Source organism: Panthera leo, chromosome B1, assembly GCF_018350215.1.
Source record: "Panthera leo isolate Ple1 chromosome B1, P.leo_Ple1_pat1.1, whole genome shotgun sequence".
Taxonomy (NCBI): Eukaryota; Metazoa; Chordata; class Mammalia; order Carnivora; family Felidae; genus Panthera; species Panthera leo.
In genome coordinates, this window is record NC_056682.1 from 79,478,856 (window position 1) to 79,492,616 (window position 13,761).

Below are 13,761 nucleotides of genomic sequence, written 5' to 3' on the forward strand. Positions count from 1 at the left end.
GTACAGATGAGTTATGATCATAGTATGTTTCTAAGCATTGCTTTTCAGGACATGTGACTTTATGCCTTTCTCTTTGTGTGCATGTCATTACTCGTTGTTTTTGGTCTAAAGGAATCCCTGCTCTGTAGGTGTGAAGAAGAGAGCCTGCTTTGAGATTGGACTGTCTATGTATGATATAGAGAATTAAGCAGAGATCTATAAGAACGGATAAGACATTCAGGGTAAATAGGGAAAAATCAAATCACATCTTTTTTAAAAAAACATTTTTTTTTTTAAGGTTTTATTTATTTTTGAGACAGAGAGAGACAGAGCATGAATGGGGGAGGGGCAGAGAGAGAGGGAGACACAGAATCGGAAGCAGGCTCCAGGCTCTGAGCCATCAGCCCAGAGCCTGACGCGGGGCTCAAACCCACGGACCGCGAGATCGTGACCTGAGCTGAAGTCGGACACTTAACCGACTGAGCCACCCAGGCGCCCCTCAAATCACATCTTAATAAGACGTATCTTTAAGAGATATATAGTACACAGTTGATGATATGTTGGGAGAGCAGGGTGCTTCTTTAAAAAAATTTTTTTTTTAAATGTTTATTTTGAGAGAGTGTGTATGTGCACAAGTGGGGGAGAGGCAGAGAAAGAGGGAGAGGGAATCCCGAGCAGGCTTCACACTGTCAACACAGAACCTGACTCGGGGCTCAATCTCACAAACAGTGAGATCATGACCTGAGCAGGTATCAAGAATCAGATGCTCATCCAACTGAGCCACCTAGGTGCCCTGAGCAGAGTGCTTCTGATGAACAATCCCAGTCCTCTTAGGTCTTAAAATCTTTATTTTATAGTACAGTTATCTCCCTAAGAGATTTTCCCTTCAGTGTTGTTGCTGGAGGCAAACTTGACCCTAATATTTAATACTGAAAGCAAATTTGGCTAAGCTTCAAAGACCTTTGGTCATGCTGCTCAGATCTGAAAAGATGGCAATATTTAACGTTTGGGGATCCAAGTTTGAGTAAAATGAATGTTATAGATTTTGGATTTTGTGGTGTATATATGGGTTGTTTTGTAGTATAGGAAAAGCAGGGAATACAGACCAGATTGCAATAGCAAAGGCAGATTATCTATTGAAGAAAAAAACATTTGACAAAACCAGGAAAAAGTGATTCTATGGGTAATTATATTTTAGGTTCTATATACATTTTCTTTTGTTAGCCAAGCTCTTCTTATGGAGTAACAAATAAAAATCACCACTTTTTTTTTCTTCAAAACAGTTTTGTACATATCACAAATTATGGGGATACAGAGATTTGACACAAATACATACATACATGCACATAAAATTTTAATCAGATATACTCGATAGAGTTTAGAACGTGGTGCTTAACCAACTTTTTTTTTTTTTTTTAACGTTTATTTATTTTTGAGACAGCGAGAGACAGAGCATGAATGGGGGAGGGTCAGAGAGAGGGAGACACAGAATCTGAAACAGGCTCCGGGCTCTGAGCTGTCAGCACAGAGCCCGACGCGGGGCTCAAACTCACGGACCGTGAGATCATGACCTGAGCCAAAGTCGGCCGCTTAACCGACTGAGCCACCGAGGCGCCCAGAATGTGGTGCTTAAAGGGTTCAGAGCTAGTCTCACATTTGTTAATGAATTCCTGAAGTAGTGAAATTTTCTATAAATCACATAATACAGACTCTCATCCTCAGTTTTCCTCATCTGTAAAATGAGGGATATTGCATTAGCCACCTTGGAAGGAATTTCAGCTCTATGAATTTTTAACACAAATGAAGTTTGACTTATTTAGAAAGACACTTTACCTAATGGTTTATTTTATCTTCAGTTTTAATTCTTTTTCAAATTTTTTTTATTGTGGTAAAATGCACATAACATAAAATTTACCATCTTAACTATCTTTAAATGTACAGTTTGGTGGTATTAAATATTTTCATAATGTTGTGCAACCATCATCACCTTCAATTATCCCCATAACTCTTTTCATCTTGTAAAATGAAACCTTCTGCACATTAAACAATAACTCCCCATTCCATCCACTCCCCAGCAGCTAACAATCATGATTCTAGTCTCTGCTTCTATGAGTTTGACTACCTCATATGACTGGAACCATACTATATATTTTTGTTACTGTCTTTATTTCACTTGGAATAATGTCCTCCAGGTTCATCCATGTTGTAGCATGTGTCAGAACTTCTTTTTTTTTAATTTTATTTATTTATTTATTTTTAAATTTTTTAATGTTTATTTATTACTGAGAGACAGAGGCAGAGCATGAGCAGGGGAGGGACAGAGAGGGGGAGACACAGAATCTGAAGCAGGCTCCAGGCTCCAAGCTGTCAGCACAGAGCCTGACGTGGGGCTCGAACTCACAAACTGTGAGATCATGACCTGAGCCCAAGTTGGACGCTCAACCGACTGAGCCACCCAGGCGCCCCTGAACTTCTTTTTTTTTTAAGGCTGAATCATATTGCATTGTATGTATATATCACATTTTGCTTATTCATTCATTCATTGATGGACACTTGGGTTACTTCCACCTTTTAGCTATTGTGAATAACAATAATAATGAACATGAGAATGCAAATATCTTTCAGACCCTGCTTGAAATTCTTTTGGGTATATACCCAGAAGTGGAATTGCTGGATCATATGGTAATTCTAGTTTTAATTTTTTGAGCAGCTGCTATACTGCTTTCCACACTTGATGTACAATTTTATATTCCCATCAGCAGTACACAGGGTTTAAATCCTCACCAGCACTTGTGGGGTGCCTGGGTGGCTTGGTCGGTTGAGTGTCCGACTTCAGCTCAGGTCATGATCTCACAGTCCGTGAGTTCGAGCCCCGCGTCGGGCTCTGTGCTGACAGCTCAGAGCCTGGAGCCTGTTTCAGATTCTGTGTCTCTGTCTCTCTGTGACCCTCCCCCGTTCATGCTCTGTCTCTCTCTGTCTCAAAAATAAATAAAAACGTTTAAAAAAAAAAAAAAAATCCTCACCAGCACTTGTTATTTTCTGTTTTTTTTTTTTTTTTTTTTTTTTTTTTTTGTAGTAGCTCTCCTACTGGGTGGGAGATGATGTCTTAATGTTTTGATTTGCATTTCCCTATTAGTGTTGTTGAGCTTTTTAAAATAAGTGCTTATTGGCTATCTTTATATCTTCTTTGGAAAAATGTCTTTTCAAGTTCTTTGCCAATTTTTGAGTCAGACTTTTTTTTTTTATTTTTAGGAATTCTCTATGTATTTGGATATTAATTCCTTATCAGATAATTTACAAATATTTTCTCCAATTCTGTGGGTTGGTTGCCTTTTTACTTTATTGAAAGTATCTTTTTGTTTTTTTAATGTTTATTTTTGAGAGGAGCGGGGAGGGGCAGAGAGAGAGAGGGAGACAGAATCTGAAGCGACTCCAGGCTCCATGCTGTCAGCACAGAGCTTGAAGTGGGGCTGGAACCCACAAATCACAAGATCATGACCTGAGCTGAAGTCAGATGCTTAACTGAGGTGCCCTGAAAGTGTCTTTTGATGTGCAGAAATTTAAATTTTTATACAGTCCACTTTTTTTTTTTTTTTTTTAAATTTGTTGCCTGTGCTTTTGGTTTGATATCCAGGAAATTATTGTCAGATTCTGTGGCCTAAAACTATTCTCTCATGTTTTCTCTAAGAGTGTTTATAGTTTTAGGTCTTACATTTAGGTCTTTGATCCATTTTGACTTAATTTTTGTATATGGTATATAGTTAGGGCGGAGCTTCACTCCTATGAGTGTGGATATCCAGTTTTCCAAACACTGTTAATAGAAAAGACTGTCTTTTCCACATCGAATGCTCTTGATACCCTTGGCAAAAATCATTTCACCGTATATGTCAAGGTTTATTTCTGAACTCTTGAATTCTGTTTCATTGATCTACATGTCTCCCTTTATGCCAGTACCATCCTGGTTTGATTACTGTAGCTTCATAATAAGTTTGTTTTTAAGTAACTAATTCTTTTTTTATGTGGGAAACATTCAATTTATCATCTAAACCATTTTTAAGTATACAGCTAAGTAGTACTAAGGTATTTTCACATTGTAACCAATAGGTCTCTAGAACTTTTTCATCTTGCAAAACTGAAACTTTATAACCACAAAACACTAATTCCCCTCACCCCCCAAGCCCTTGGCAACCACCTTTCCAATTTCTATGTCTATTTTGTATTATTTTGAGTACTTTAGATACTTCATATGTGGAATCATATGGTATTTGTCTTATGTGACTGATGTATTTCACTTACCATAATGTCCTTGAGGTTCACCCATGTTGTAACATGTAACAGGATTTCCTTCTTTTTTAAACTGCATAATATTCCACTATATAAATATGCCATTAGCCATTCATCTATTGATGGACACTTGAGTTATTCTACCTTTTAGCTACTGTGAATAATCTCTGAGATTCTGCTTTCAGTTGATTTTTTTTTAAGTTTATTTATTTATTTTTGAGAGAGAGAGGAAGAGTGCAAGTAGGGGAGGGACAGAGAGAGGGGGAGAGAGAGAGAATCCCAAGCAGGGATGCCGGGCTTGAACTCACAAACCATGAGATCATGACCTGAGCCGAAATCCAGAGTCTGATGCTCAACCAGCTGAACCACCCAGGCGCCCCTGCTTTCAGTTCTTTTGATATATATCCAGAGGTGCAATTAACTGAGTCATATGGTAATTCTATTTTTAATTTTTTGAGGAATCTCCAGAATCTTTTTTATAATGGCTGTACCATTTTACATTTCTATCAGCAGTGCACAAGGATTCCAGTTTCTCCACATCTTTACCAACATTTGTTTATTTTCTGTTCTTTTGATAGTAGACATCCTAATGGGTGTAGGCTCATGTTTTATGGTTTGATTTGCATTTCTCGTGATTAGTGATATTGAGCATTTTTGCATATTGTTGTTGGTCATTTTTATATCTTCTTTCAAGAACTGCCTATTGAAGTCCATTGCCCATTTTTTAATCGGATTTTTGCTGTAGTTGAGTTATAGGAGTTTGTTATATATCCTGGATGTTAACCCCTTATGAGATACATGATTTACTGATATTTTCTCTCATTTCATAGGTTGCCTTTTCACTCTGTTGATTGTGTCCTTTAGGCCTTTGATGTGCAGAATTTTTTAAGTTTGATGTAGTCTCATTTGTCTGTTTTCGAATTTGATCATTATGTCTGGTCAAGTCTCTGTTGAATCCCACTAGTAAAATGTTCAATTCAGTTATTTTTCAGCTCACAATTTGTTTGGTTCTTTTTTATAGTTTCTATGTCTTTGTTGATATTCTCTATTTATTTATGCATCATTTTCTGCATTTCATTTATTTGAGCATCCTAATGATAGTTAATTTTAATTCTTTTATCTGTTTCATTAGGGTCAATTTCTGGATATTTAACGTCCTTTGATTACGCCATGTTTCCGTATTTGTATGCCACGTTAACTTTTGTTAGGACTTGAGCTTTTAGAAGAATGCCTCATCTCTCTCAGTTTTTGTACAGGGAGGCTTTGTACAGGGAGGACCTTTACCATTCAGCCTGACTAGAGATTCTGAAGACCTTGCAAGCCTTTTCTGGGCTTGTAGCTTCTTTGGGGCTTTTGTGTGTCAGCTAATTGAAGTCTTGCTGGTTTCTCCTCAGGAGCTCCCCTAGTATTGGTCTGAAGTACTGCAGCTCCCTTGGTGCTATAGCAAGTCATAGTACCAGAGCTCACCCTGATGACTGTCTGTGGAACTGCAGACTCTCTGGTCTTTAAGCCAAGTCATCGCCTTTGTAATCTACCAGAGGGCCCCAGCCTGGCGCCCATTTTTTGTCACTTAGATTTCATGTGAGACAGAAACCAGTTCCTTGGGCAGCACTCCCAAAAGTCATAGTGTTGGATGTACGTTCCATTCTTCTGTTTCTCTCCCCAACAAGAAGCTGGGAATTGGGGGTTGTCTCTTGATTGTACTGTGCTGTAGCTGGGGACTGTGGCAAGTAAATGCGATACACTTTCCTATCATCTTCCATATAGTTCTTTCTGGCCGTGTACTGGCTTGGAGTACAGGAACCTCTTAACTAGTTTCTAGGTATCTCACAGAAACAGTTTAGTCTGTGTGTTTTTTAGGTTTTTTTTTTTTTTTCATGTTTATTTCTGAGAGAGACAGAGAGCTCAGGTGGGGGAGGGGCAGAGAGAAAGGGAGACAGAGAATCTCAAGCAGGCTCCACACTGCCAATGTAGAGCCCAAGGTGGGGCTTGAACTCAGAAGTTGTGGGATCGTGACCTGAGCTGAAATCAAGAGTCAGATGCTTAACTGACTGAGCCACCCAAGTGCCCCTAGTCTGTGCCGTTTTGGGTAAGTAAGTGTCTCTGTGGGAAGAGGTGAATCTGAGGCTTCCTTTTCTACCATTTTATTTATATGGTCATTTTCCCTGTACTTTGTAGTAACTTTTGAAATCAGGAAGTATAAAACTTCCAACTTTGTTCTTTTTCAAGATTGTTTTGGCTATTCTGGATCCCTTGAAATTCCATATAATTTTAGGATGGGGTTTTCTATTTTGGTAAAAAATGCTGTTGGGATTTGAAAGGGACTGCATTAAATCTGTATAGCTCACTTTGGGTAGCAACAGTATTTTCTTCTAGTCTGTGAATGTGGGATATCTTTTGATTTATTTGTGTCTTCTTTAATTTCTTCCAGCAATGTTTGTAGTTTTCAGTTTACAAGTCTTTTCCACCTGCTTCGTTAAGTTTATTCCTAAGTACTTTATTACTTTGACGCTATAGAAAGTGAAATTGTTTCCTAAATTTCCTTTTTGGGTTGTTCATATTAATTGCAAAAATACCACTAATTTGTGTGTATTGGTTTTATGTCCTGCAACTTTGCTGAATTAATTAGTTGTAATATTTTTATGTGGAATCTTCAGAGGCTTTTACATATATGATAATGTTGTTTATGCACAGAGATAGTTTTACTTCTTCATTTCCAACTTTGATGCCCTTTATTCTTCTTGCCTGATTGCTTCCCCTAGGACTTACAGTGACTACATTGAATGGAAGTAATGAAAGTGGGTGTCCTTTTCTTGTTCCTGATCTTTAGTGGAAAAGCGTTCAGTCAGTCACATTTTATTTAAATGTAACCTTTAAAGGATTTTTAAAAAGCATGTTTGGTTATAAAAACAATTGAGCAGTGTGTTCTGTCTGAATGATTAGTTATATTAGTGGGAAACATATAAAGCTACCAACTCCTTTTCCTGGTGTTTCTTAGTTGGGGCGGGTGTCCTATTGGAAGTTTGGGTGGGACAGTTTTGGTTTAATTTTCTTATATAGGATTGTCCTATGGATTGCAGGATGTTTGGCACCTCTGGTCACTAAATGCTAGTAGTGCCCATGATTATTGTTTTAACCAGTGTTCCCTCCCCTCCAAATCCCTACCTCCTGAGTAACAGTGAAGAACCAGTGCTTCTTTCCTTCAGCCCAAGCTACTGTTCAATCTCCTTACCTGAATGGGCGGGCTTATCTTGATTCTGGGGACAGAGGTATGCAGACACTTCTCACACAGGCCTCCTGTTATTAATGGTCAGTGTTTAACAGAGGGGAGGTCTCATGACTGGTGAAAGAGGGTGAAGTTATATCTGGGATAAGGGCATCTGTCTTACTAGAACTCCTCTGAGCACCCCCAAACAAGGCAAGGGAAAATGAGCCATTTCACAGACTCAAATATTTAGTTTCTAGCTACCTTTCTTTGTAGTCATTGTTTTAAAATCTTCATTCTTAGACTTTGCTCAGTCATACTAGATTAAAATACAGGAAGAAGTTTAAAAGCTTGGTACTTTTCTTTTTTTAAATTTAAAACGCATTTAAAAACATCTTGTGTTGGGTCACAAGGAAACTGAAGAGTTTCTTCAGAATTTTTGCCATTTATGGTTAGACTTTTGAGTTGGAACGTATTTTCTCACTGCTGAAGGCACAGATGGTTCAGAAGTATTATTTGGCTTTGCAGAGGATCCATCGAGGAGTCTGGCAGCTGCAGTGGTATAAGTGACAACAAAACAGTGTCAGTAAAGCTAAGCAGAATTTCAAGGCAATTACTCTTTTATCTAAACATAACTAAGGAGCATTCCTGTTAGTGACAGTAATATTGAGTTAAGGATTTGTGTGACATTTTATTTATTTATATTAAAAATTTTTTAATGTTTATTTACTTTTGAGAGAAAGAGAGAGAGAGAGAGAGAGAGAGAGGCAGAGAGAGGTAGAGAGAGAGGGAGACACAGAATCTGAAGTAGGCTCCAGGCTCAGAGCTGTCAGCACAGAGCCCGATGCGAGACTCGAACTCACAAACTGTGAGATCATGACCTGAGCCGAAGTTGGACGCTTAACCAACTGAGCCACCCGGGTGCCCCATTGTATAACATTTTAGATTAAAATAGTATGACCATGGTCTTTTAAAATAATTATCATATACTGCCTTTGTGTATAGTATTTATCTCTAGTACAGTTGTTAGTACTCTAGTCAGCCTGTTCTGACTTTTTAGGGTTCAGAAGATAAAATTTTGATATTTTGTTTAGTCTAATTTTCTGAAATGATTTAATGTAATGCCCTCCCTTCCTTTTCCCCATAGATTTTTATGGTTAGAAGGTTGACTTCTAACCGTATGTGCTTTTTCAGCTTGCAAATTTCATAGAACAGTACCCTCTTGTGGTTACTGGGGATGGAGGGAATTTAGTCAAGAGCATAAAGCTCTGGCTGGTCTGTCATTTGAGAAATTGTGATCTTAATAGTGATTAGATCTGGCTCTATTTAAATGGATCACAATTAGAGATAACTTCATCATTTTTTCAGAAAAATTAGTGCCATTGAATTATCAGGAATAAACCTGATCCATTTGAGCAAAACAGGTAGATTTCTCCAGTTTTTTAGGAAGACACATTTTTATCTGGTTTGGTAAAGACATAGACAGGAATTTTGTTAAGAGCTGTGTAATTTTATTAATTATAGAGATTAATTTCTATTAGACTTTACCTAAAATACTAGAAGTTGATAGGAAAGTAATAACAAAAATGAGCAAAGTACTGTGAAGTCCTTTTTTAGGCTGATCTATAATATGTAGGACTTACTACAATGTAAATGATGATGTACTTATATTTATTTACTGAAGAGAGATTGTCTTGGTTTAAGATCATGACTTTTCTCAGTCTAATGGCATTATACTTAGGAATCATCTCTAACTTCCCTTGCTGATTCCATGTTCATCAAATGACCCAGTTATGACTTGGCTTCCAATGACCTAATCTTTAGGGAGAGCTGTTACAAGAGCAGTCTGTTTACTTATCATAAAGTTTTCCATCAACTTTTTATTTTGAAATATTTCAAAATTTCAAACTTAAGAAAAATTGCAAGAATAGTAACAATGAACATAAGACTATTGTTTTTGTCTTTATAACCTTCACGGTTTAACATTTAGCGTGTATCTCCTTAGAACAAAGGCTTTTCCCTACATATCACAATAAAATCACATTCAGGAAACTTAACATTGATAAAGATACTATTATTTAACATATAGTCTATATTAAACATTTCCCTATCCCAGTAATATCCTATATTCCTTTTTTTCTCCCCAGTCTTCCTCAGTTTTCCTCACAGAAGTTTTGTCACATTAGGAGGCATATAGTATTGCTTTATCCCATGATTGTTGATATTAATTTAGGTCAGTGTGTTTTAAGTTGTATTCACTGGGTTTTTCCATAGTAAGTTGCTGTTTTTCCCTTTGTAACTAGTAAGCCATTTGTGGGGACGATACTTGGAGACGATGTAAATATCTTTTTCCAAATAAAACTTTCACCCACTAGTTTTAACATCCATTGATTACTCTTCCTGAATCTAAAGACTTACATCCATCAAGCCAACTGGTTGTTTTTCTCTTTCATGGATCAGCGGCCACTTTGACTTTTTGGGAAATTATTTCCAGTGGTTTATCACTCTGAACAACCAGCCAATAACATACAGTCCATTAGATTAGGTACAATCTGTAGTTTACCAATTCATTATGAATTAATTATTGGTATTTATAAAATGCAGGGAATCACGATGATTTTTAAAACATTTTTCCTTCTCTAGGTGTTTGCTGCAATCTGGAGGCAAGATCTTTCCTCAATATGTGTTGATGTTTGGGTTGCTTGTGGAATCACAGACACTGGTAGAAGAGAGTGCTGTTCAAGGAACAGAACGCACTCTTGGATTGAATATAGCACCCTTTATTAATCAGTTTCAGGTAAGTGTTTAGAAGAGAAGTTCCATCAGGTGGCTATTACCCACCATCTACCTTATCTTTCTCCATAGTTTAATACAGTCACTGTGTTTAGCTGGATCAGGATGGTAATCAGTTTCCTAGAGCAAAGGAATTTATGAGTGAAAATCAACATAGGGATTAGAATCGCCAAGGAATTCTGTTGTTCCTATTGACAAAAGTCTATAGATATTCTTCTGAACCACTAAGTGAAAATAGGGTACTAGGTTTAGTCTTATGAAAAAGGGTGCTTCTTGTCTAAAGCAGAAGCAGTCAGAAAAAGACCTGTGTTCCAAACTTGAACCCTTTAGTACATTGAAACCTCAGGCTGGCAGGTGATAGATGTAAGCAGCTAGTGTCTAGACAGTTAGACTGCTGTGGGTAAGAATATAGGAGCCTAGGAAACTGGAGCGCAAGGCAAAGGGTTTAGTTGCTATTTGGGAAACAAGGAGTCAAGATCTAGTGCTGGCAAAGGTATTAGCAGAATACAGATTTGCGGATTAAAATTGTGTGAGTGGATAGAATGTTTAAGGGAAGAAGTTTGGGTTGAAGACAGAGGCAGGAGGTACCTACTGATGCGATACTGATGTGTAAACCAAAGCAGAATTTTTGGGAAGTAGGATTTGGGTACAGAATTCAAGAAGTGATATCTAAAACTTTTATTTGAAGGCTATACATAGTAAACCCTTGAAGATGCAGTTAGATCTTATGTGAACAGTACTTAGCAAATATAAGTTTCTTGAGAAAATGCTTTTTTCAGGGCTGGCTAACAAGTTTTAGAGTTTGTTTAATCTCAGATTTTTTGCGAGTTTAATAAGGAGAATACACTTATCAGAAGACAGAAGTTTAGGGGCACCTGGCTATCTCAGTTGCAGGAGTGTGTGACTCATAATCTTGGGGTTGTGAGTTCAAGCCCCACATTGGGTGTAGAGATTACTAAAAAAATAAATAAACTTAAAAAAAAAAGAAGAAGTTTAAATTGTGTGGTTCAAAAATACCACCATCTCCTTTCTTTCTAGCTTATTCCCTCTTGATCAGCAAGCAACTCTTTGGTCCCATCAGAATCTATTATATTTTGACCTTGCCATCTTTTCACTGTACTTCCTGTCTTATATCCTCCCTTCCTTAATAGTTTGTATTCATGGTCTGTATACTTTTCATATCCCTTCTCTTCTGTTTTTTTTTACTGGCCTAGGAAAATAAGAGATGAATTCCTGCATTCATGGAGCTAGCACTCAAATTGGCAAACAAGAAATAGATAAACAAGTAAAAAGATTAGTATGATAGATGGTTAGAAGTGCTATGGACATAAAGCAGGTTAAGAAATACAGGGAATGGGGGTATGTGATATATACTGTTTCATATAGGTAATGACTAAGGGAAGGACTCATGGGTAAGTGGTAGTTAAGCAGGGAGCTGAAGAAATAAGGAAGCAAATCATAAACAAGTCAAAGGATCAACAAATGCAATGGCCTGAGGCAAGAGCATGATTGGAGTGTTCAGAAACAGCAGGAAGATACCATGAGTGAGTCAGATGAAAGATGCAGTCAGAAAAGTATTAGGAACCAGATCGTGTAGACCGTTTTGGTCATAGGAAGACTTTTACTGTGAAAAGGGTGGAAAACACGTGGAGGAGTGACATGAGGTATCTTGTTTTGAAAGGGTTACTATGGTTAAGGGGTTAGAAGTAAGCCACTTGTGAGAGCAGGCAAAGGCATTATTGCAGTAATCCAGGTAAGAGGTAGTAGTGACTTAGGAGTGAGTCATAGCAGTGTGGAGACGGTGCAGAGTTCCAATTGTAGACATACTTGAAGGTGCATTGTGTGATAGATTCGATGTGGGTAATGAGAGCACCTGGAAGGATAGTTACCATCTACTGATTTGGGGAAAATAGCAGGAGGATTAGGTTGCATTTATGTGTTTGCAGGATCATTTATAAGAATTCAGAGAAAGATACAGGCTAGAGATAAAATGTGGTACATGATATTTAAAGCCCTAAGTCTGAGTGAAATCACCTTGGGCGTATATAGAAAGAACTGAACTCTAGAGAACTCATGAAATGATGAACTCTAGATGGGAAATGTGAGAAGAATTAACACAGATGACAGGGATGGCCAGTGGGCTAGGTTGAGAAACAGAAGTGAGGACAGGCTATGAAGGAGTAGAGTGCATGTGATGAGAGGTAACAAAGGAATTTAGGGCTTCTTCTGGTGACTGATACAAATGAGGGTAAAGGGCATAATCAGTCTTGGAAATGGCATGGAATTGCTGTTTTTATGGTGAGGGAAGCTTGCATGCCTTCAGGATGCCCAGGAAGAGGTTGGTATATCTGTGTCCATTGTTTCACCATGAACAGTTGCTAATATTTTACTCAAAGGAAAGAGGGCACTTTTAAAACAACAGTTTCCTTTCTGCTTCAAATTGAAGAGGCTGAAGTTACTGGTAGGAAGGTTCTATTGCTGCTAAAATTGATGGAACACATTATAGCAGTGGCTCTCAACCTTGACTGAACTTTCAGAACTATAGATACTTGGCTCCCAACTCCAGATTGATCTGAGGTATGGCCTGAACAGTTGAGGCTTTTAAAAAGCTCTTTAGGTGATTTTAACTTGCAGCCGAAGTTGGGAAACATTGCTTTCTAGAATTAAACTTTATTTTACAATGAAATCCACTATTATTTGGCATTTTCTCAAACAGTACAATAATATTGTACTATTTGCTAATTAGTTCATCTTTCACACATAAGCACATCTGTGTTTAAAATTTTTGGAGCTATTTGGCTTAAGTAAAAATTTAATCTGCTTTCATCTAAGAAAAGAATTCGTAGATAATTGAAACCATAACAAATTATGTAACCTGCCTAAGCCTTGGTTTGTTCATCCTTCTTATAAAACTGGAATCATGAAAGTCCTTATGCCTTAAGGTTGATATGGGAATTAAATTAAATGAGATATTAGGTGTAAAAAGCATTGTATCATACTGATGCAAGTACAAAGTAAGCACTTCAGGGTCATTGGGCCACAGAAAGAATTGAGTAAAAGTGAAAAATTTGTACTTTTTCTAGGTACCTATACGTGTATTTTTGGATCTGTCCTCATTGCCCTGTATACCTTTAAGCAAGCCAGTGGAACTCTTAAGACTAGATTTAATGACTCCATATTTGAACACCTCTAACAGAGAAGTAAAGGTAATACAAAATGATTATTCTTGTCATAGTCAGAATTTTCTTAAGCTAGGTAATACTATATATACACAAAATAGTATTAGTCACTTTCTTTGAAGATTTAAATGTTAGGTTTTTTTTCTAAACAATATTCAAAAATGAGCTTGGTAAATACTAGTGAATAAAATAGGTTGATATTTGGATTGGATGATTAAATCTTTATAAAATTTGGAGCTAAAATTGACTAAAAAGACAAAAACTTACTTATTTAACTCTGCTCTATTTACTCTGATGAAATTTTCATAATTTCTTAATTTT

The 13,761-nt window shown here is 37.2% G+C and overlaps 2 protein-coding genes across 8 annotated transcripts in view; one reads left to right on the forward strand and one right to left on the reverse strand.

Moving 5' to 3' along the window:
- PRMT9 (protein arginine methyltransferase 9) overlaps positions 1-13,761 on the forward strand; it is a 38,162-nt gene that overhangs the window by 23,315 nt on the left and 1,086 nt on the right. For all 5 annotated transcript variants that reach the window (XM_042935348.1, XM_042935349.1, XM_042935351.1 and 2 more), the window contains 2 exons: positions 10,112-10,265; positions 13,345-13,467. In XM_042935348.1, coding sequence (XP_042791282.1) covers positions 10,112-10,265; positions 13,345-13,467 — 277 coding nt within the window. The remainder of the gene's footprint in view (positions 1-10,111; positions 10,266-13,344; positions 13,468-13,761) is intronic.
- TMEM184C (transmembrane protein 184C) overlaps positions 7,808-13,761 on the reverse strand; it is a 33,342-nt gene continuing 27,388 nt past the window's right edge. Inside the window, exons 11-12 of one of the 3 annotated variants that reach the window (XR_006201686.1) lie at positions 10,317-10,381; positions 7,808-8,020 (exon numbers count right to left, since the gene is read on the reverse strand). The gene's annotated coding sequence lies outside the window, so the exon portion shown is untranslated. Of the gene's footprint in view, positions 8,021-10,309; positions 10,382-13,761 lie in introns of all 3 variants that reach the window. The other 2 variants (XR_006201687.1, XR_006201685.1) reach the window with 2 other exon arrangements.